The 23,864-nt window shown below is 43.1% G+C and overlaps 1 protein-coding gene across 3 annotated transcripts in view; it reads left to right on the plus strand.

Moving 5' to 3' along the window:
- Positions 1 to 201: 201 nt before the first annotated feature.
- The window catches only part of LOC129394093 (otoancorin-like), a 34,741-nt gene continuing 11,078 nt past the window's right edge, over positions 202 to 23,864 (plus strand). The window contains exons 1-7 of one of the 3 annotated variants that reach the window (XM_063597534.1): positions 202 to 833; positions 6,155 to 6,284; positions 10,635 to 10,822; positions 14,824 to 14,979; positions 21,896 to 22,038; positions 22,334 to 22,470; positions 22,992 to 23,089. In XM_063597534.1, coding sequence (XP_063453604.1) covers positions 6,188 to 6,284; positions 10,635 to 10,822; positions 14,824 to 14,979; positions 21,896 to 22,038; positions 22,334 to 22,470; positions 22,992 to 23,089 — 819 coding nt within the window. In that variant the 5' untranslated portion in view covers positions 202 to 833; positions 6,155 to 6,187. The remainder of the gene's footprint in view (positions 834 to 6,154; positions 6,285 to 10,634; positions 10,823 to 14,823; positions 14,980 to 21,895; positions 22,039 to 22,333; positions 22,471 to 22,991; positions 23,090 to 23,864) is intronic. The other 2 variants (XM_055099293.2, XR_010110246.1) reach the window with 2 other exon arrangements.

The raw sequence follows: 23,864 nt of genomic DNA on the forward strand, positions 1-23,864 counted from the left end.
GATTTTGCATTCCCACCAGCTGTCACTGCTAATTGGGCAGACCTCCTTTAGAGATGTCACCAAAGATAGTGTAATGCTCTTCACTGTAGGCATTTATGATCTATACAAGAATAACAGTGGATTCTGGGTCAGTGCCTTTATTTTATCCTGCCAAGTTCAAGAGAAAGGTTTGTTCTTATTCTAAGAGAAGACTGTTATGGTAAAGTAAAAGGAAGAAATATATAATTACTCTTCTATTGAGGAGGGAGAAGAAGGAAACACTGTGATGTAAATGGCAGAAATTCAATAATTTAATTCAAACTAAAGAGAATGGGAATGTATTGAATTCAGGAATGGAATGTAACGGGAAACTCCACTGGTGGTCTTCAGGCATGGCTGAATCCCGTGTCTCAAATGATATCATCAGGAATATGTTCCTCCCATCCCTCAGCTCTGTGTTCCTTGGTGTGGTCTTTACTTTTTCCACTTGGTAATATGAATGTCCTCCAATATCCTCCCCTACTGCCAGAGATACCAGAGAAAGGAGAGCTTCTCTGATAGTTCCATCAAAACTCCCAGGGATGACTCTGATTGGTCAGCCTGCATCACATGCCAGTTTTCTCGGTCAAGGAAGTGGGACCATGTGATTGACATGAGTATAAGACAATCTGTTCCTGAAAGAAAAGGGTGCTGGGGGAAAAGGCAACAGATGTCCACCACAGCATGTTTTTTCACTTTACTGGTTATTATCTCTTTTTAGACTCCCTCAGCACTGGACAGCCGAGGCCACGAAGGACTTGGGACCCTTTCTAGTACTTTTCTCAGGAGATGAATTAAGCTCTATAGCCACAAAGGTAATGTTGTGCTCCATCTTAAGAAGGCTGAAGGAGTTTGAAGGGGAGAGAAAGTGTGGTCAGTTATACAGCATTGGGTTTACTGCTGTCTATGGTTCTGGAAGCTTCCTCCCTGCCTCCAAGGGCTAAGATGTTTCCAGCTCCATTCCAGGATGTGCAAGGTTCTGGAAAAGGGAGTGAGTCCACAGCTAAATGAACTCAGGCCCTTTTGTGTGGCCCCCCAGGCAGATGTGTGCAGGCAGATATTACTTAGCTACCACTCTGCTATTAGTGTACATCTCACACGCACGCCTGTTCTGGCTCTCACACTGGCTGGTGCCCTATGCACATGCACATGTATGTCCAGTGTATGCAGTCACATGTGCAAGCGCATTTAATCCAATAACAAGTCTTTATTGATCATTACATTTGGGCATGACACTTTTCTAGGAGTAAGACCCCAGAAGTTAGACAGTCTAGGCCAAGGGTCCTGCAAAATAAGCATGAGTTAGTCATTTGTGCTGCATAACAAAGCCACACAATCTCAAGGGCATAGAACAATTAGCATATGTTTCTTGCTGCCTGATTTGTGTGTCACTGGGGCAGCCCTGCTCTAGAACTTGTTTTTCTCACCATGAAGGTGTGAAACTACCAAAAAAGGGAAGGGATAAGTACAATTCTCCTTAAGTCCTAGGTTGGAAATTGGCACGCTGTCACTTCTGCCACACTCCAATGGCCAAAGTAAGTTACATGACCAAGACCAACTTTAATGGGGCAGGAAGGAGTCTCCTTCCATGGAGGTGGAGGGCAGGAAAGGAGTGAATGTTTGCTGAATGACAATCAGATACCCCACAAAGCACATCCACACACTCTCATACCTGCACTTGCAGGCACAAGGTGCACATGGACACACATGCTCAGCAGGGCCTGAACACACACAACTTCACCTAGGATCACACGCAGCACACATTCTGAAGTCCAGTCACAGTAAAATCATATTCTGGATGTCTGAATATATAGTTATAAGCAGTTGATGCACAAATGTTTATTTTTATTTTATTATTTTATTTTATTTTGAGATGGAGTCTCCCTCTGTTGCCCAGGCTGGAGTGTAGTGATGCAATCTCGGCTCACTGCAACCTCTGCTTCCTGGGTTCAAGTGATTCTCCTGCCTCAGCCTCCCGAGTAGCTGAGATTACAGGCCCCTGCCACTATGCCCAGCTAATTTTTATATTTTTAGTAGATATGGGGCTTCACCATGTTGGCCAGCCTGGTCTTGAACTCCTGGCCTCAAGTGATCTGCCCGCCTCGGCCTCCCAAGTGCTGGGATTACAGGCGTGAGCCACCATGCCCGGCCCTGATGCACAAATGTTATATATCCATCTATTTTTTTTCCTTCCTTGTTTTTCTTATGTTTAGATGTTTATTATTATTTTTATTTTTCCATAAGGTATTGGGATACAGGTGGTGTTTGGTTACATGAGTAAGGTCTTTAGTGGTGATTTGTGAGATTTTGGTGCACCCATCACCTGAGCAGTATACACTGCAACATATTTGTAGTCTTTTATCCCTTGGCCCCTCCCACTCTTCCATCCAAGTCCCCAAAGTCCATGGTATCATTCTTATGCCTTTGGGTCCTCATAGTTTAGCTCCCACATATCAGTGAGAACATCCATATATCTATCTAATCTTAAAAAAATCAACTTCTGAAATTGAAAAAGTCTTGTATCAACACTGTGAAATCTCAAAAACACAGTGTAGAGTTAAAAAAAAACCCAGATTGCAAAAGAATATCTATAGTAGGATACAAAGTAAATAGATAAATAGTAGCTGAATTAATTTAAAGCAAATGTAAGCCAAGTTTATATGTAAGAGAAGTGTAAAAGTGAATGCCAAATTCAGAGTGACAGTTACTTCTGGGGAAGGAGAAAGGCAAAGAGTGAAGGAGGGACTTATTATTTATATTGTGATGTTTTATTTCTTAAGTTGGGTTGTGAGGACATGGGTGTTTTGTTGTATTATTCTGTATACTCTTTTTTTAAATACTGGAAATGTTTAATAAAACAAGTAATACATGCTCCTGGTTAACAAATCCCAATCGCACCAAAGATAATAGGATGAGAAGCAAGTCTCCCTCCCACCCCAGACTTCTAGTTCCCTAGCCTCCCTCTTCAGAGGCAATTGCTGTCCCCAATCTCTTCTGCATCCTTTCAGAAATATCCTGAATACCTATATAACAAGTTTTATATAGGGATAAAAATACCTATATAACAAGCCTTGCCAACATGGCGAAACCCTGTCTCTACTAAAAACACAAGAGCATACACACACTCTTCTTTACAAAATACAAAATGGAAAATGCCATTCACTCCACTATGCACATTGCTTTCTAAAAGTTAACTGTCTTAGAGTGGTTGCCTTCAGCCTCAGCTGCACATTAGAATCATCTGGGGAGATTCCAAGAGGGACCAATCCATGGTATCCAGCCCAGCCCGACTGAGTCAGAATCTTTAGGGGCTGGCTCTGGGTGTCCCAGGTGACTCTTAGGTACAGCCAGGGTTGAGAACTGCTGGCCTAGACTGTGACTCTAATTCTGAAGATGAGACTAGAAAGGGGAGCTACATAGGCTGAGAGGCTTGCTCTCTGGGTGAGCTGGGACCCAGTGAGGCATAGCTGTTTGTAGAGCCTGATGGATTATCTGGGCCCATGGACAGGCCTTCTAATAAAATCCCGAGTCTTGACAAAGTGTATTCGTTCTAGATGAGACATGGCACTTTCTCCAAGGCAACCCAAAGTCCCCTAAGTCCCCTCATTGCTAGTCTCCACCCAGGATGTTGAGACAACCCTTCTTCACCTCCTTTTCATGACAAATGTTGTGTTAGGCAATTCTTTTTTTCTTTCTCTTTTTTGAGATGGAGTCTAGCTCTGTTGCCCAGGCCAGAATGCAGTGACACGATTTCGGCTCACTGCAACCTCCGCCTCCTGGGTTCAAGTGATTCTCCCGCCTCAGCCTCCTGAGTAGCAGGGATTACAGGCATACATCACCACGCCGAGTGAATTTTTGTATTTTTTGTAGAAACGGAGTTTCACCGTGTTGGCCAGGCTGGTCTTGAACCCTTGACCTCAGGTGATCTGCCTGCTTGGGCCTCCCAAGTGCTAGGATTACAGGTGTGAGCCACCGCACCTGACCTGTGTTAGGCAGTTCTTGCATTGCTTTAAAGAAATACCTGAGACTGGGTAATTTATAAAGAAAGGAGGTTTACATGGAATACTATGTGGCCATAAAAAAGAATGAGATCGTGTTCTTTGCAGGGACATGGATGGAGCTGGAGGCCATCATCCTTAGCAAACGAATGCAGAAACAGAAAACCAAATACCGCATGTTCTTACTTATAAGTGGGAGCTAAATGATGAGAACATGTTGTCACATAGAATGGAACAGCAGATACTGGGGCCTATTGGAGAGTGAAGGGTGGGAGGAGGGAGAAGATCAGCAAAAATAACTAATGGGTACTAGGCTTAATACCTGGGTGATTAAATAATTTGTACAACAAACCTCCATGACACAAGCTTACCTATATAACAAACCTGCCACGTACCCCTGAACTTAAAATAAAAGTTAAATTAAAAAAAAAAGAAAAGGGCCAGTTGCAGTGGCTCATGCCTGCAATCCCAGCAGTTTGGGAGGCCGAGGCGGGCAGATCACGAGGTCAGGAGATTGAGACCGTCCTGGCTAAGAGGGTGAAACCCCGTCTCTACTAAAAAATACAAAAAATTAGCCGGGCATGGTGGTGGGCGCATGTAGTCTCAGCTACTCGGGAGGCTGAGGTAGGACAATGGCGTGAACCCGGGGGGCGGAGCTTGCAGTGAGCCGAGATCGTGCCCCGCACTCCAGCCTGGGTGATAGAGCGAGACTCTGTCTAAACAAACAAACAAACACTGCCAGGCACAGTGGCTCACATCTGTAATCCCAGCACTTTGGGAGGCCGAGGTGGGTGAATCACTTGAGGCCAGGAGTTTGAGACCAGCCAGGCCAAGATAGTGAAACCTTGTCTACAATAAAAATAAAAAAAAAATTAGCCTGGCTTGGTGCTGCATGCCTGTAATCCCAGCTACTCAGGAGGCTCAGGCACGAGAATTACTTGAGCCTGGGAGGTGGAGGTTGCAGTGAGTGGAGATCACACCACTGTATTCCAGCTTGAGCAACAGAACAAGACTCTGAAAAAAAAAAAAAAAAAAGACAAGAAAAGAGGATTGATTGGCTCATGGCTCTGCCGACTGTACAGGAAGCATGATGCTGGCATCTGCCCAGCTTCTGGGAAGGCCTCAGGAAACTTACAATCATGGCGGAAGGCGAAGGGGGAGCAGACACATCTTACTTGGCCGACACAGGAGCAAGAGCGTGATGGGGGAGATGCTACATGCATTTAAACAACAAGATCTCGAGAGAACGCACGCACTATTGTGAGGACAGTACCAAGGGGATTGTATTTAACCATTCATGAGAAATCTGCCCCCATGATCCAATCACCTCTCACTGGGCCCCACCTCCAACACTGGGGATTACATTTCAATAAGATTTGGGTGGGGTACACATCCAAACTATATTAAATATAAAGTTTAGTAAAAACTTTGAAATAGCACCAAACCATAAAAGGGGTAGGTACACATACTTTTTTTTGTTTTTTTCTGAGACAGGGTTTTACTCCCATCACCCAGGCTGGAGTGCAGTGGCATGCTCTCGACTCACTACAACCTCAGCCTCCTGGGCTCGGGTGATCCTTCTGTCTCAGCCTCCTAAGTAGCTGGGATGACAGGCTCATGCCACCACGACTGGCTAATTTTTGTATTTTTAGTGGAGATGGGGTTTCACCATGTTGGCCAGGCCAGTCTTGAGCTCCTGACCTCAAGTGATTTGCCTGCCTTGACCTCCCAAAATGCTGGGATTACAAGTATGAGCCACCACACCTGGCCTAACCTACATTTTTTTGTCGATATTACCAGATTGCTCTGCTAATAGTGCACAGTTTGACAGTCCCACGGAAAAATGAATGTGCCCAGCATTAAGTATTAGCACTTTATTTTATTTTTGACAATCTGATGGGTGAAAAGTGATTTACTTATGTTTTTTAGACTTTATTGGATTTTTATTGAAGTTGAGTATCATTTTATAGGATTCTTTATAGAGACCACATTAGTGGGACTAGGGAATAGATTTATATGAGAAGTTGCTATAACAAAGAATGAAGGCAGTAAGTAGTGTGACAGTTTCAACTCTAATTTCAATCTGTATTTAAGGGGTTTTAATTATTATTCCTCTTCTTTCATCTTCTTTCACACAGTTTCCTGAGATCCTTCTGCAAGCAGCTTCCAAGATGGCCAGGACCCTGCCCCCTAAAGAATTCCTCTGGGCTGTCTTTCAATCTGTTCGGAACAGCAGTGATAAGATCCCCAGCTCTGACCCTATGCCTAGTGAGTGTTTTCAGGGTATCTGAGCCATTGCTGACATAGTAATTAATGTTTTGGGCAGGATCCCTGACATCAAGAGGCCTCCTTATGCAGGGAACTGGATGAAATGTCTGCAAAGCAATAGAATGACAAAATCTATAGGCAAAAGAATTACACTTTTGGGTCAGGTGCGGTTGCTCAAGCCTGTAATCCTAGCACTTTGTGAGGTTGAGGTGGGCAGATCACTTGAGGTCAGGAGTTCAAGACCAGCCCGGCCAACATGGCGAAACCCTGTCTCTACTAAAAACACAAAAATTAGCCGGGTGTAGTGGTGCACACCTGTAGTCCCAGCTACTCAGGAGGCTGAGACACAAGGATTGCTTGAACCCAGGAGATGAAGGTTGCAGTGAGCTGAGATGGCACCACTGCACTCCAGCCTGGGTGACAGCGAGACTCTGTCTCAAAAAAAAAAAAAAAAAAAAGAGTTACACTTTTGTAAAGTGACGTGGAATCATGTCCCATACTCCATACCCAGGCTAGTAGGTTTAATGCGTGAATATGTGTAACAAACATTTCAGTAGGATTGACTTAAAGGACCAACATGGATTAGTGGTTTAACATAGCAGTGACAGGGCCGGGCTGGCTAGATTTCACTCCTGAGTCTGCCACTTACTGGCTGTGTGGCTTTGGGTAAGCTCTTTAACCTCTGTGTGCCTCAGTTTTCATCCTTTATCAAATGGGGATAATGAAAGTCTCTACCTCACTGGGTTATTGTGAGAATTAATGGGTTTAAACCCAGAAACATGCTTACAGGAATGCCTGGCATGTAGCAGATCTTTAATAAGTACTAGATATTTTTAAAATTTGATTTTTTTTATTTTTTTGAGATGGAGTCTTGCTGGAGTGTCACCCAGGCTGGAGTATAGTGGCATGATCTTGGCCCACTGCAACCTCCACCTCCCAGATTACAGCAACTCTCCTGCCTCAGCCTCCTGACTAGCTGGGATTATAGGCATGTGCCACCACGCCTGGCTAAGTTTTGTATTATTAGTAAAGACGGGGTTTCACAATGTTGGCCAGGCTGGTCTTGAACGCTGGTCTCAGGTGATCCACTTGCCTTGGCCTCCCGAAATACTGGGATTACAGGTGTGAGCCACTGCCCCCGGCCTAAAATTTGATTTTATAGAGGCAGGGCCTCGCTCTGCCACCCAGGCTGGAATGCAGTGGTGCAATCATGGTTCACTACAGCCTCGACCTCCTGGACTCAAGGGATCCTCCCACCTCAGCTTCACAAGTAGTTGGGACTACAGGCATGCACCACCACATCTGGATAATTTTTTATTTTTTTGTAGAGATAGGGTCTTGCTGTGTTGCCCAGGCTGATCTTGAACTCTGAGCCTCAAGTGATCCTCCTGCCTTGGTCTCCCATAGTGCTGGGATTATAGATGTGAGCTACCATGCCTGTCCAAGTGTTAGATATTTTATTATTATTACCATGCACCTACTAAGTGCAGACTGGGGCCAGGCATGAGGAGACAAAGTTAATCACCCCCAATGATAGTAGTTGACAGTCAGTGCTTGCTTTCATCCACCCAACAAATATTCGTTAAGCACCAATTTTGTAAATAAAGAGCTTACTTTCAAATGGAGGGTAGCAAGACAATAAATTTCCATACATAAGTAAAATATATGGTATATTGTATGAAAAGTGCCAAGAAGGAAAATAAAGCAAGGGAATGCACCACGAGTGTTGAGAGGGGACTGTCATGTGAAAAGAGAATCATGAAGGAACGTCTTATTGAGAGGTGACATTTGAATGAAGACCCAAGGGAGAGTGGTCCATGTGGATATTTTCAATTAGAGTCTTCCAGGCAGAGAGTGCGACAGGACCACTTCCATGAGTGGGAGGTAAGGGCCAGTGTGTTTGGAGGGGAGTGAGAGACAAGGCCAGCCATGTAGTGACTGTTAAAGGAAACCCTAATGACTTTGGCTTTTACTCTGGGTGGAGGAATCGTGTGACATCGAGCAAAGAAGTATCACAATTGGATTTATGTCTACCTTGGGTGATTATTCCTCCATGCATTATCTTGTTCTCCCGTTTTTTTTTTTTTTTTTCTTGGTGAATGTGGGGTTTTATTGGGTAATGGAGGTGGCTCTCGGTGGGATGGATGGGGAGCTAGAAAGGGGGTGGAGTGGGAAGATGATCTTCCCCTGGAGTTTGGCTGTCCTGTGACCAATCTCCTCTCCAACTGTCCCCAGCCAAACTCTTCTTGGCCTTCAGATGCTCCTTTCTCTGCCATGCTGCTCTTCTGCTCCTCTTCTCTTCTATTCATCTGCTCATCTGCTTGTATGCTCATGGAGCCTGGGGTTTGGGGTTTATATGGGTACAGGATAGTGGGATGTGGCAGGCCAAAACCTAACATTTGGGCGTGAAAACAGGAATCCCTATTCCCATTTAGGGCTGCAGATTTCCAGGCTTGGGTGTTCTCTTGTTTTTTAAATGAAGGAAACTGGGGCTTAGGAGACTAAGGGACTTGTCTAAAGTCACAGAATTAGTAAATGGCAGTTCTTGGATTTGTACCCAAAGCTGGTGGTGACCACCACTGGCTCCCACTGCCCTCAAGGTCTAGCAGTCCATGTCATCATATTGCAGAGCTCTTACTGTGTGCATGTGGTACACAAAATAAGGCTTTCCATGCTCAGGGGAAGGAAGCTCTGGTATCAGTGCATAGTTTGAGTGTTCTTTAGTTGGTTCTGGGTATTAATTGCTGCTGTGCTTTAGTGATTAATGGATTAGCAGAATTACCGCTTGGTTTTATATTAATTTGTGTGTGTGTGTTCACTCACTCCACAGATATTTGCTGAACACCTACTATGTACCAGGCTCTATTCTAAGCCCTGGACAGACACAGTGATAAGACCAAGTTCCTGATATACTAGTCAACCATTCTGCCCTCTCTAGTTCTGTGCTATCACTGATGTTGTTTTCACTAGAGGGTGGGCTGGGGGTTGGCCTAGGGAGGGATGAGTCTTTAGTCCTCTCCAAGTGGCTTATGATAAAGATGTTTGAGGACCACAACTGGCATCTTTGATCTGGTCTACTTTTGCTTCTTGATTGGAATGCAGTGAATTTCCATTGAAGGTGCAATGAGAAGAGAGAGGCCATGGGGCTCGGGAAATACCCTGGCCTTGGGTGGGGTTGGTGCATCTGTCAGCATCAGTGGTGGTCTGCTGCTAAGATAAGAAATCCAGGGTTGCTCTTAAGGATCCTAGAGTTTTCTCCCAGGTTGGGCACATCAGATCCAGCAACGACAATATCTCACTTGCATGTTGGTTGGTAACTGGTTTGAGTAGGTAAGGTTCACATTATTCAAAGACCGAAATGGATGTTTTTCCTGTTGCCAAGAGAAATGCAATGGGCTCATTTCTCTTTTCTCTTGGGATGGGAAAGCCACAACCTCCACTATGATTTTCATGGACAGCAACTCATCTTCCTGGTTTTTATTTTTTATTTTATTTTGACACAGGGTCTCACCATTACCCAGGCTGGAGAGTAGGTGTGATCACAGCTCACTGCAATCTTGACCTCCCAGGCTCAGGTGATCCTCCCACCTCAGCCTGCTGGGTAGCTGGGACTACAGGCATGTGGCACCATGCCTAGCTAATATTTTGTAGTTTTTTTTTTTTTAGAGGTGAGGTCTTACCATGCTGCCCAGGCTGGTCTTGAATTCCTGGGCTCAAGTGATCCTTCTGCCTTGGCCTCCCAAAGTGCTGGGATTAAAGACATGCGCCACCGTGCAGCCCATCTTCCCATTTTTATAGGAAGGCTGCTGCATAATTTTGGAATCTTTATGCTGGGTTGCAAACTCAAAGGCATAGGGGGTAAGATAGGCAACAGAAATTGTGTATCGAGTGCTTACTGTATGCGTGGCACTGTTCTAAGTGCTTTACATATAACACATTTAGTTTTCACAACCATCCTATGAGGTGATTTTATTTCCATTTTATAGACAAGAAAACTGAAATACAGCGAGGTTAAATAGCCTTGGATTTGAATCGAAAGTCAGGACTGTTCACCACCAGCTCTTACTGCCCTCAAGGAATTTGTAGTTTAATTGTAATGTTGCACCGCTCCTAGTTTGTGCATGTGGATGTGCAAAACCTGGCATTTCCATGACTTTGTTACCCAGTAATTAGCAAGAAATGGCAGAAGTGGGATTCAAACTGGTCCCTGGGCTCCTGCTCTCTGCTTTTACTCTGTAGTCCCTTCCATGCATAAATCTGACTGGCGAAGAATGTTACTCATTTCAATACACTAACATTTCCTGAAATTCTCTTTCCTCTTCTCCTTCCCTGCATCTCTCCTTTCTTCAGGTTGCCATGGAGTCGTGGCCCCCTCTTCTGATGACATCTTCAAGTTGGCCGAAGCCAATGCCTGCTGGGCCCTGGAGGACCTGCGGTGCATGGAGGAAGACACATTCATCAGGACTGTGGAACTGCTGGGAGCTGTCCAGGGTTTCAGCCGGCCTCAGCTGATGACCCTGAAGGAGAAAGCAATACAGGTGAAGCCCACCTCAGGGAGGAAACATTAAACAGAGGAAAAAAGAAAAACACCAAAACCAGTTCAGCATTTCTGCACATAGAGCCCTCCTCGAGCAGTTTTCCCATACATCATCTTGAAATTTTACTGCATCAGCTCAGTGATATTGTGATCTCCTTATCTGAGAAAGGAGGAAATTTCCAGTTCCTCCCTCTTAGGGCTGTGGCAGAGAATGGGATGAGATGTGTCTTGGCATCTAGCGGATGCTCAGTGAATCAAGTTCTGTGGATGTCCCAGTGCCTCTGACCAAGGTGGTTTGCAGGAATTAGGCTTTATTCCTTCACCTGGAGAGCCCCAGCTGCTGCTCACAGCAGGTTTTCTCAGAATCATTTGCAAATTTGTCTGAAAATATAACAGAAAGGAGTAAAAAGAGGACTGGAAGTAGCTTTCCATCTTTAAGAAGGTCCCTTTGTTGGCTGGGTGCAGTGGCTTATGCCTGTAATCTCAACACTTTGGGAGGTCGAGGCGGGCGGATCACGGGAGGTCAGGAGTTCGAGACCAGGCTGGCCAACATGGTGAAACCCTGTCTCTACTCAAAATGCAAAAATTAGCCAGGCGTGGTGTCATGTGCCTGTAGTTCCAGCTACTCAGGAGGCTGAGGCAGGAGAATGGCTTGAACCCGGGAGGTGGAGGTTGCAGTAAGCCAAGATTGCGCCAGTGCACTCTAGCCTAGGCGTCAGAGCTGATACCTTGTCTCAAAAATAAATAAAAATAGGCTGGGTGCAGTGGCTCATGCCTATAATCCCAGCACTTTGGGAGGCGGATCACGAGGTCAAGAGATCGAGACCAGCCTGGCCAACATGGTGAAACCCCATCTCTACTCAAAATGCAAAAATTAGCCGGGTGTGGTGGCATGCACCTGTAGTTCCAGCTACTCGGGAGGCTGAGGCAGGAGAATTGCTTGAACCCGGGAGGCGGAGGTTGCCGTGAGCCGAGATTGCATCACTACACTCCAGCCTGGTGATAGAGCGAGACTCTGTCTCAAATAAATAAATAAAAGGAAAAGGTCCCTTTGTGGCCTGTTTTAGCTTTTCTTTCTTTTTTTTTCTTTTTCTTTTAAGACAGAGTCTTGCTCTGTCGTACAGGCTGGAGTGCAGCAGCGCGATCTGTGGTTCACTGCAAACTCTGCCTCCCGGGTTCAAGTGATTCTTGTGTCTCAGCCACCTGAGTAGCTGGGACTACAGGCACAAGCCACCATGCCTGGCTAATAATTGTATTTTAGTAGAGACGGGGTTTGTTTGGCCAGGCTTGTCTCAAACCCCTAGCCTCAATAGATCTGCTCACCTTGGCCTCCCACAGTGCTGGGATTACAGGCATGAGCCACTGCACCCAGCCCTGTTTTAGCTCTTTACATGGTTGTGGAATATCTAGTTACCCTCAAGGGTTAAACAATTCAATGTCTTAAAATTATAAATATAACTGTATTTATGTATTATATGAGTACTTCAAGTTTATTGTAGAAAAGTCAGAAAATAATAAAGAAGAAAATCAGTGATAATCTTTTACTCACTGTTGATATTTTGATAAGCACTGTTCAGCAGATAAGCACTGTTGATATTTTGGTATATTCACTTGAAGCTTACCACACTCCAAAACTATGTATATAAAAAATATTATTTTATATATTTCATACATATATCTCATGTTTTACAAAAATGATATTATACTTACCTACTATTCAATAACTTGCTTTCTACACCCAACAGTACAGACTGCATATTTTTTCATATCCAAAATGTACATCTATGTCAGTATTTTATTTATTTATTTATTTTTTGAGATGGAGTTTTGTTCTTGTTGCCCAGGCTGGAGTACAATAGTGTGGTCTTGGCTTACTGCAACTTCTGCCTCCCAGGTTCAAGCAATTCTCCTGCCTCATCCTCCCAAGTAGCTGAGATTACAGGCATCCACCACCATGCCCGGCTAATTTTTGTATTTTTAGTAGAGATGGGGTTTCACAATGTTGGCCAGGCTGGTCTCGAACTCCTGACCTCAAGTGATCTGTCTGCCTGGCCTCCCAAAGTGTTGGGATTACAGGTGTAAGCCACAGCATCTAGCCTATATCAGTATTTTAAATAGCTTTGTAATACAATTAGCCTTCCATATCAATGGGTTCCACATCTGCAGATTCAACCAACCTCAGGTAGAATGTATTTAGAAAAAATGCTCCAAATAACAATATAACAATAAAAAACAATACACATAAAAATACAGTAGCATTTTTGACATAACATTTTGTACATATTTACATAGCACTTATATTGCATCAGGTATTATAAGTAATCTAGAGATGATTTAAAGTATACAGGAGGATGTGCATAGATTATATGCAAATACTACACTATTTTATATAAGGGACTTGAATATCCATGGATTTTGGTATCTTTAAGAAGTCCTGGAACCAATCTTTGGTGGAGGTATCCACAGGGGCAACTTCATTTTATTTATGGTTAGTTCTTATTTATTTAGCTAATTGTTAGACTTTCAGGTTGCATTAAAAAAGTGCCTCAATGTATGCCTTTATACATATACTGTTGGGTACTTGTCTCATTTACTCAGGCTAAATTCCCACAGGTGGAATTCCTGGGTCAAAGAATATAAATACTTTAAAAGCTTTTGCTACAGATAAGCCAAATTGCCCTCTCAAGAGTATGTACCAACTTATATTCTCAACTACAACAAATGAGGGTATCCCTTACCTTGTATCTTTCCAGTATCGTAAATGGTGATAAGTCTTTATACTTCTTGACATGTGATGAATCAACGTGGTCTGATTGTTTTTAATGTATATTTCTTTAATTATGACTGAGAATAAACTTTTCCCCATACATTTAATTTTTCTTTTGTGAATTCCTTGTTGATGTCTTTTGTCTATCTTTTTTTAAAACAAATATAGTCATCTTTTTATTATTGATTTAAAAGAGAGCTTTATATTAAGATTTACCCTATGTCTTTTTAATTTTTATTTATTTTTTATTAAGGGATAGTTGACAAATACAAATTATATATATTTATGGTGTATACATATATACAATATGATGTTTTGATGTATGTATACATTGGGGAATGGTTAAAGCAAGCTAACATGTCAATCACCTTTCATACTTGTCCGTTGTCAGTTTTTGTTGTGAGAATATTTAACATCTACTCTCTTCACAATTTTCAACCATTCAACACATTATTATCAACTGTGGTCACCATGCTGCACAATAGGTTTCCCTATGTCTGTTTTATTTTTATTTCTTTGAGACAGGGTCTCGCTCTGTCACCCAGGCTGGAGTACAGTGGCACCATCTTGGCTAACTGCAACTTCTGCAAGTGACTCTTGTGCCTCAGCCACCCAAGTGGCTGGGATTACAGGTGTGCGCCACCATGCACAGCTAATTTTTTTTTTTTTTTTGTATTTTTAGTAGAGGCAGGGTTTCGTTATGTTGGCCAGGCTGGTCTTGAACTCCTGGCCTCATGTGATCTGCATGCCTTGGCCTCCAAAAATGCTGAGATTCCAAGTGTGAGCCACTGCACCTAGCCTCCTTATGTCTATTTTAGATACTGCCTTTGTCCATTCAGGCTGTTATAACAAAATATCATAGACTGGTAACTTATAAACAGAAATTTATTTCTCACAGTTCTGGGGGGTGAGAAATCAAAAATTGAAGCACTGGCAGATCCAGTATCTGGTAAGGACTTGTTTTTCATAGATGGTGCTTTCTCACTGTGTCCTCACATGGTGGAAAGGGACTAGCTTGTAGCTAGCTCTCTGGGGTCTCTTTTACAAGGGCACTAATCCCACTCATGAGGGCTCCACCCTTATGACCTAATCATCTCCCAAGGCCCAACCTTCCAATACTATCACATTGGAGATTAGGTTTTAACATATGCATTTTAGAGGGGCACAAACATTCAAATCATTGTAAATACCATCACCAGTGTTCAGTCTAATCTATTTTCTTTTTTTGCCTAAAGGTTTGGGACATGCCATCTTACTGGAGAGAACACCATATCGTCTCCCTGGGGTGCATTGCTCTGGCTCTTAATGAGAGTGAGCTGGAGCAGCTGGACCTCAGCTCCATAGACACTGTGGCTTCCCTAAGCTGGCAAACAGAATGGACCCCGGGACAGGTGGGTGGATGTTTCTGGGTCTTTTAACTATTCCATATTTATAAGAGCTGCCTTCATATCCTTACTGTTAATTTCCTCATCATGGTCATTTTTGAGTCTGTTTCTGTTGACTGATTTTTCTCTTAGTTATGAGTCATATTTTCTTTTTTTGTTTGCAAGCCTAGCAATTTTGATTGGGTGATGAGCATTGTGGATTTTACATTGTTGAGTATTTGATTTAGTTGTATTTCTTTGAAGAGTATTGGGCTTTGTTCTGTCATACACTTAAGTTACTTTCAAATCAGCTTGATCCTTTTGATGCTTCCTTTTGAGTTTTGTTAGGGTAAAACCAGAGTGACCTTTATTCTGTTGTTAATTTATCATCATTACTGTGACATGATTCCTTTGAGGATGTTACCTAATGCTCCATGTATTTCAAGATCTCTCTACTTTGGCTGGTGAGAATGTGAACTATTTCCAGCTCCATATGAGCTCTGGAAGTTGCTCAGCCTAATCCTTTCTGATTACTGATGACTCTTTTCCTGCCTATGTGGAGTTTCACTCTTTGCATGTGCAAAATAGCAGTCAGTACTAGACATCTCTGCAGCTTTCTGGAACCCTCTGCAGTTTCCTCCTCTCCAATACTTTGCCCAAGTGATAAGTGCTGTGGCCTCTCTGAACTTGGATCTCTGTATCCTCAACTCAGCTGGGCCACTGGGCTTGTTTTGGTTCCTCTTCCTGATCCATGTCTTGGAAACTGCTTTTTGGCAGTAAGTGAGGGTAATTTTAAGGCTCATCTTGTTTGTTTTTCTTCTTCTGGGATTATGATTCTGTTGTTCCATATCCAGATGCAGTTGTCTTATATATTTTGTTAAATTTTCTAGTTGTTTATGGTGGGTGGACAATTCCTATGTTAATTAATCCTTCATGGGCTAAAGAAGAAGTTCTTCCCAGAATTTTAATTGTTTTGATTGGGAGAGAAGTTTAGGGTGTCTAATCCACTGTACTGCTGGAAAGGGAAGTGTTAGCCCTTCCATGTTATCTTCATTCTTAGGCAGCTCTCTCAGTGGTCATTTTCAGCACTAGGTTTATATACAATCTAATTAACAAGCCCATAAAAATGTGCCTCTTCTTTATTAGTTTTTGGAAAAGCCTCAGCATTGACTCCACTCATGTAGTTGCCCGCCCCTGAGCCACCACTCTGGTCTGGGGTTGAATATGTTGGTTGGCGAGGCCTGCATCAGGGAGCGGAGTCCATCTTATCACCATCTCATGACCACATGAGCCAAGTGGGGAAGGATATGTGGTAGGCTGATTAAGGTCCCCCAAAGATGTCCATGTCTGAACCCCTGGAAGCTGTGACTATGTTAACTTATGGAGCAAAAGGGACTTTGAAGATGTGATTAAGGATCTTGAGATGGGGAGGTTATCTTGGATTATTTGGGTGGGCCCAATGTAATCACAAGGGTCCTTTTAAGAAGGAGCAAGGAGGGTCATAGATAGAGAAGGTGACATGATAATGGAAGCAGAGGGACCTAGAAAGAGATCTGAAGGTGCTCTGCTGCTGATTTTGGAGATGGAGGAGGGGGCTATGAGCCAAGGAAATGCAGGTGGCCTCTTGAAGCTAGAAAAAGCAAGAGAATGAATTCTTCTTAGAACTCCCAGAAGGAACCCATCCTTCTAGTCCATTTTAGGACATACAGTCTCTAGAACTATAAGAGAATAAATGTGTATTTTTAAAGCCACTATGTTTGGGGTAATTTGGTAGAGTAGCAATAGGAAGCTAATAGAGGGTAATTTTCCAAAGAAAAAGTGTGGACGCTGAGCAGCCAAAATCAATGAATGTCCCCCTACTCTTTTGAGCTTTTTGTAATCACGGTGGCCATGTTTCATAACTCTGAGTGGCGCCATCCAAACAGAATACAGTGTGAATGGTGCACCCCTGGAGCTGGGCAACATGCAGATCCTGGCCATGAAGATTACATGAGTTAATACTTGAAAACATTTTGAACAATGTCTGGTACATAGTAGTCAATAAAAATTAGCTGTTTTTATGTTGATATTGACATCATTGCATTGTCATCATCAACATTATCATCATCATTACAGCCCCTTTCTCTGGGTTAGTCTCCTCCTTTGCAAGATGAGAGGGTTAGCCCCAACAATCTGAGGTTCCTTCCAGTCTGATATTCTATAATCCCATGGTTCTTTGACTCTAAAACTGGTTTTGACTAGTTTGAGAAGTGCCACATCACACTGTGCTATTAAAATCATTCTATTTGCAGTCTTGGAGAAACACAAAAATACATCCGGAAACTAGGGTATCTCCTTCCCTTTGCACTGATTTTAATTCTCATGGATGGCAGTGAGATTTATCAATATGTTTGAAGAGGATATGAAAACCTAACACTTGCATGTATCATTTGTAGTCAGTTCTTCAACTTAAGCTCCCAATCAACCTTAAATGCATGTTTCTAGATTAATAGTCAGACCTGACGGAACTACATTAACAGATAGTTCAGCTCAAAAACCAATATAAGGGAAGAAACTATTATAGAAGCCAGAGGGATGAACAGAGAGATTGAAATCTTAAAGCTATTCATTTTTCAACGGTTAATATTGCCTAAAAGTGTTGGTATTAATTGTCTTGGAATCATTACATATACACTGGTCTCATCACTCAAGGAAATTTATTTTAACTTATCACCTTGCAGGCTGAGCTTGCATTTTCCGGGTTTCAGTGGCAAGGACAATTTAATACCATATCTTCAAAGTAATTTCATTTAAATTGTATTTTTGCACTTTCATTTTAAAGTGAGCGTGCCTGATAGTTGAGGAGCCCAAATTGCTCTGAGTCAACTAGTGAAACCTGATTGTGAAGACTTAATAAGAAAAATTTGAAAACTAACTTGAATCTCCATTTTTTCTCCATAGCCAAACACCTTCACTGGCTAAGAGTATAGGCCCTGGAATCAGACTGCCTGGGTTTTGATCCTAGAACCATCATTTTCTTTTCTCTTTCTTCTTCTTCTTTTTTTTTTTTTAGAATGAGTTTTGCTCTTGTTGCCCAGGCTGGAGTGTAATCTCCACTCACTGCAACCTCTGCCTCCCGGGTTCAAGCAATTCTCCTGCCTCAGCCTCCTGAGTAGCTGGGATTACAGGCATGCATCATCACACCCTGCTTATTTTGTATTTTTAGTAGAGACGGGGTTTCTCCATGTTGGTCAGGCTGGTCTCCGACTCCCGACCTCAGGTGATCTGCCCGCCTTTGTCTCCCAAAGTGCTGGGATTACGGGCAGGAGCTACGGCGCCTGGCCAGAACGATCATTTTCTAGCTGTGTGATCTTGGCCTAGTTACTTAACCTCTCCTTGCCTCAGTTTGCTCATCTGCAAACTAGGGATACTATTAATATTTACCTCATAGTGTTATTTAGGAGGATTAGATGAGATAGTATGTGTAAAGTGGTCAAAGTGGTGCCAGCACACAGTATGCACTCAAGAAATGTTAGCTACAATAAATGTTAGCTATTACCACTTTGTATATACAGTCCCATTAAGTCAAAGACATATAAGTCTAAGCATGGTGTCACTGCATCCCCCGCCCCCATAGTAGCTGTGAGCTTTGTAATCATGGAGGACAACTTGATGAGGACACTGACCAGTCCGATTTTCAGAAACATGAGAAATCTTCCTGAAGCCAGTCTATTACATGAAGGCAGCAAAATGAAGCATGTCAAATAATATATATTGCCCACGACTTTTGTAAGTCATCACTCAGATGTTGTTTCATTCATTCATTCATTCATTCATTTACTTACTCAAGGAGTACTTATTGAACTCCTACTCTGTGGCAGGCATTATGCTAGGTGCTGGGGACTCATTGGTAAACTACCTGGATATGGTCCTTTTCTTTTGGGAGCCTACTTGGTGATACAGACAAAAAAGTGAGTAATCAAAGTGAAAAATTTGAAAAATCACGATAAGTGATGTGGAAAATGGACAAGGTGCTCATGGGAATAGTGGGAAGAAGGGCTGTTTGAGATGAAAGAGTCCAGAGGGCAGTTTTCTCTGAGTAGGTAGCATTTAAACACACCTGAGGGGTGGGAAGCACCAGCCCATGAAGATGGAATTTCATTGCAACATTTCACAATCTTCCTCAACACTTTCTCTCAACACCTTAATGATCTATATTGTGTGATGGTGATGACTAACATTAAACAGAGATGGGGGCTGGGCATGGTGGCTCATGCCTGTGATCCCAGCACTTTGGGAGGCTGAGGTGGGTAGATCACTTGAGGCCAGGAGTTTGAGACCAGCCTGGCCAAAATGGTGAAACCCTGTCTCTACTAAAAACACAAAAAATTAGTTGGGTGTGGTGGCGGGCGCCTGTAATCCCAGCTACTTGGGAGTCAGAGGCATAAGAATTACTTGAACCCTGGGGGATGGAGGTTGCAGTAAGCCAAGATCATGTCACTGCACTCCAGCCTGGGTGACACAGTGAGACTCTGTCTCAAAAAAAAAAACAAAAAAAAAAACAACAAAGAGAGTTGGGAAGATTGACTATAGCCTGTGATTTTCGCTTCCACTTAGAGGTCTGTCCTTGGATGTCTCCTCATCTTTGCCTTGTGAGGTCTTATAATCTCTTTTACTTGCTCCCATGAGCACTGAAGGAACCAGACTTTATTTTGTGAGACAGAGTCTCACTCTGTCACCCAGGCTGGAGTGCAGTGGCACAATCTTGGATCACTGCAACTTCCACCTCCCAGGCTCAAGCAATCCTCCCACCTCAGCCTCCCAAGTAGCTGGGACCACAGGCACGTGCCACCACACCTGGCTAATTTTTGTATTTTTTTGGTAGAGACAAGCTTTCACCATGTCGGCCAGGCTGGTCTTAAACTCCTGACTTTAAGTGATCCTCCTGCCTCGGCCTCCCAAAGTGCTGGGATTACAGGTGTGAGCCACCGTGCCCAGCCCAGACTTTATTTTGTAGCTGATCTTCATAGGATTGGCTTGGATGCCTCCTCAGGTCCTACATAGGTAGATAAAATGAATCAGCACATGTTTAGTTACAAGTGGCAGAAAACCCAACACAAACTGGCTTGAACAAATAAAGGGGCTGGGTGCAGTGTGCAGTGGCTCATACCTGTAGTCCTAGAACTTTGGGAGGCTGAGATGGGCAGATCACTTGAGGTCAGGAGTTTGAGACCAGCCTGGCCAACAGTGAAACTACTTCTCTACTAAAAATACAAAAATTAGCCAGGCATGTTCACGCCTGCCTGTAATCCCAGCTACTGGGGAGGCTGAGGCATGAGAATCGCTTGAACGTGGGAGAGGGAGGTTGCAGTGAGCAGAGATCATGCCGCTGCACTCCAGGCTGGGTGACAGAGTGAGACCTTGTCTCAAAAAAAAAAAAAAAAAAAAAAAAAGGAATTTATTGACTCCCATTACTGGAAAGTTCAGGGGTAGTGTTCAGATACAGCTGGATCCAGGATCTTCAACACTCTGGGTGGGAATCTGTCTCTTATCATGTTTTTGAACTTTGCTTTTCTTTGTGTTGGCTTCATTGAGAGACAGGCTCTATGCCTGCATGTGGTAGGTTCCAGCAGATCCTTGTGTATATCCTTCTAAGTTCAAGTCCAGAGTAAAGAAAGCTCTTCCCCTAATGCTCCACTCAAAGTTCTGGTTGACTCTGGTTAAATCACATGTCCAATCCAGAACCAGTGACTGCAGCTAGGCTAAGGTATGAATTGAAATTCATCACTCCTGGAACTTGGTGCAGTTAGCTTTGACTGAACCACATGAAGCAGGAATACAAGAGAGGTGGTTCTCCAGAGGAAGTTATGAATGATGAATAGCCACTGTGCTAGAATTATGGAGACTTATGTGTCAGCCGCCTTAAATCAAGGCTTAGTTTAAAATAGTTTAACACCAAAGCATTTTGTGTGCTACTCTTGGAATTGAAGAGTAAACATTGGAATTGAAGGGGTAAACATATTTCTGTAGGACCATAGAGGAAGAAAAAATCATTAAGGGGTAAACATATTTCTGTAGGACCATAGAGGAAGAAAAAAATCATTCTGGCTGAAACCTCATGAAGAAGGTGACATTTGAGTTGAACCAAAAAAAAAAAAAAAAAAGAATGTCTGCCCTTGGAAGTGCAGAAGGGCATTTCAGATGAAAGGACTGGTTTGAACAAAGGCAAAGAGACAGGAAATTACAAGGTTTTTTTGGAGGTTGTGGAAAGGCTGGGTGCAGTGGCTCATGCCTATAATCCCAGCACTTTGGGAGGCCGAGGTGGGTGGATCACTTGAGGTCAGGAGTTTGATACCAGCCTGGGCAACATGGTGAAACCCCGTCTCTACAAAAAATACAAAAAGCCAGATGTGGTGATGTGCACCTGTAATTCTAGCTACTTGGGTGGCTAAAACACGAGAATTGCTTGAACCTGGGGAGGTGGAGGTTGCAGCGAGCTGTGCCACTGCACTCCAGCCTGGGTGACAGAGCAAGACTCCATCTCCAAAAAACGAAAAAAAAAAAAAAAAAAAAAGGGAGAAGGAACGTTGTGGAAAAAGATGCTGGAAAAGTTTGGATCCTGATGCAGAAGAAGTTGTATGTCCAAACTGTCTGAAGGTCATAAGAGTGACTGAAGGAAATAAGCAGCAGACACACAGGACACAAGTGCCTTTAATATTGGTGAAGGATGTAAGAGATTCGTTGCCTGAAGACACTTCCATAGATTAGGGGACATACTCAGTTGAAGTAGTATCTTAAGGACATGAACTTGGATGCAGAGGCCAGGATGGTTTGGAGTGGGGATTCCAGAGAAGTAGGATGGGAGATCAGTCAGGAGACTACAGCAACAGCTTATTTATCCCCTCAGGCCTGGGGACCTTGATCATTCCTGGATGGTTTATCTTTTATTCTTACTATTTTTTAGGCTGAATCCATTTTGCAAGGGTACCTGAATGATTCAGGATACAGTATCCAGGACCTGAAGAGCTTTCATTTGGTAGGACTTGGTGCAACCCTGTGTGCTATAAACATCACTGAAATCCCACTTATAAAGATCTCAGAATTCAGGTAACTAAAATATGAATGTGCAAAATGGCAAATGGGTTAATTCAGCCATCCATCCATCCATCCATCCATCCATCCATCCATCCATCCATCCAGATATTCCACCTCCTGACACTTGGCACCTTTCTGGGCTAAAATCCCACTGGGCTAATGGGATAAGCTGGATCTGCTGTCCCTGCTGAGCCTACTGTGCAGTGTGTGTGTGTATGTGTGTGTGTGTGTGTGTGTGTGTGTGTGTTTGTTTTTGGCTGAAGAGTCCAAGCTCATATTATATCCCTCCCTCTTTAACCACTACCAGGGTGGTAGTGGCCAGAATTGGGACCCTGCTCTGCAGCACACATGTCTTAGCCGAGTTTAAGAGGAAGGCTGAAGTTGTGTTTGGGGATCCCACTGAGTGGACCAGTTCTGTCTTGCAGGAGCTTGGGACCATTGCAGGTAAGACTCACCCTGAGCATACCTTTCTCTCCCTTTCCAAACTCAAATGTGGGGACACAAAATAAAACATTATCCTTGGCCATGTGTAGCAAATATCAGTGGCGTTACAGTAGAACCTACATTTCATGATTTGAAGTTGCAGAGGGTGGGTCTGCAAATCTGCTTTTAAAACAAGCTCTTTTGGAGATTCTTGTGTTCACTAAAGTTTGGAAAACCGCTAGTTTAGAATGTGATTTAATCGGCCCCTAAGTAGGTTTATACAAAATTTGAAAGTGTGTAAATTGAAGTTCCTTCTGGGCATGCGTTTCACTGTAGGAGGCCAATCAGGGCTAATGTGACCCACATTTTTTTTTTCTGAGTTGATGAAGGAACTTGATTCCCCAGTGTGATTTCCAGGGCCTTTTGTAAGGAATGATGCCTGCCTAGAACACTCAGATCTGAGCATTATGCAGCACCATTAACAAAACAAGCAGAGTTCTGATGGCTTGAAATAAACCCCCGTGATTCCTTTTTCTCCCCAGCTGGATTAACTAAGGCAGAGCTCCGGATGCTTGACAAGGATTTGATGCCATATTTCCAGCCATCAGCAATAAAATGCCTTCCTGATGAGATATTCAAAGTAGGTGCTCAGTTCTTCAAGGAGAAATGGGAGCTTGACCCCATTTCAAATCACACAGGGAAACAGGTGATGGGCCTTGGAATTTAGAGGCTTGTGACCAGGCTCTGCTGATGGGGTCAGAGGAGATCTGTGTGAGTTTAGGTGTTTTTAAAAAACATTTTTTCTTAAAATTACAATATGTAGTTTAATTATATTTATTTTTATGGTCATCTTCTCTTCTTCTAGCAGGTGGTACTGATTTTCTACTTATGGTGGTATGACAGGTTCATAAACCCTTACAAAAACCCCTGGGGACAGATATAGTTCAGAAATCAGAATTTCTCAGATTTTGAAAAGATCACCCTGTACATTTACTGTATGTAACTTCATACCCCCAGCAGTGTCTGGGGAAGCACCTTGTAAGCAAACACACTAATATTTCTGTGAAGAAATCTGTGACAAGCCACACTAATTGGAATAAATAGAGACTATAAATAAATAGCCTCACATTACTTCAGGTCAAGTTTTGCCGATAAATAAGTTTGACTTAAACTTTGGGGGAAAACTTGCAGTTTTCAGATTATTTTTGGACTTTGGAATTGCAGATGAGGGATTGTGGACCTCTGTAACATTTCCTTTTAAGATATAATTAAATAAAAATATTTTAGTTGATTTAGGTCAGGCATGGTGGCTCACACCTGTAATCCCAACATTTTGGGAGGCTGAGACAGGCCAATCACCTGAGGTCAGGAGTTTGAGACCAGACTGGCCAACATGGTGAAACCCGGCCTCTATG

Source organism: Pan paniscus, chromosome 18, assembly GCF_029289425.2.
Source record: "Pan paniscus chromosome 18, NHGRI_mPanPan1-v2.0_pri, whole genome shotgun sequence".
Lineage (NCBI taxonomy): Eukaryota > Metazoa > Chordata > Mammalia > Primates > Hominidae > Pan > Pan paniscus.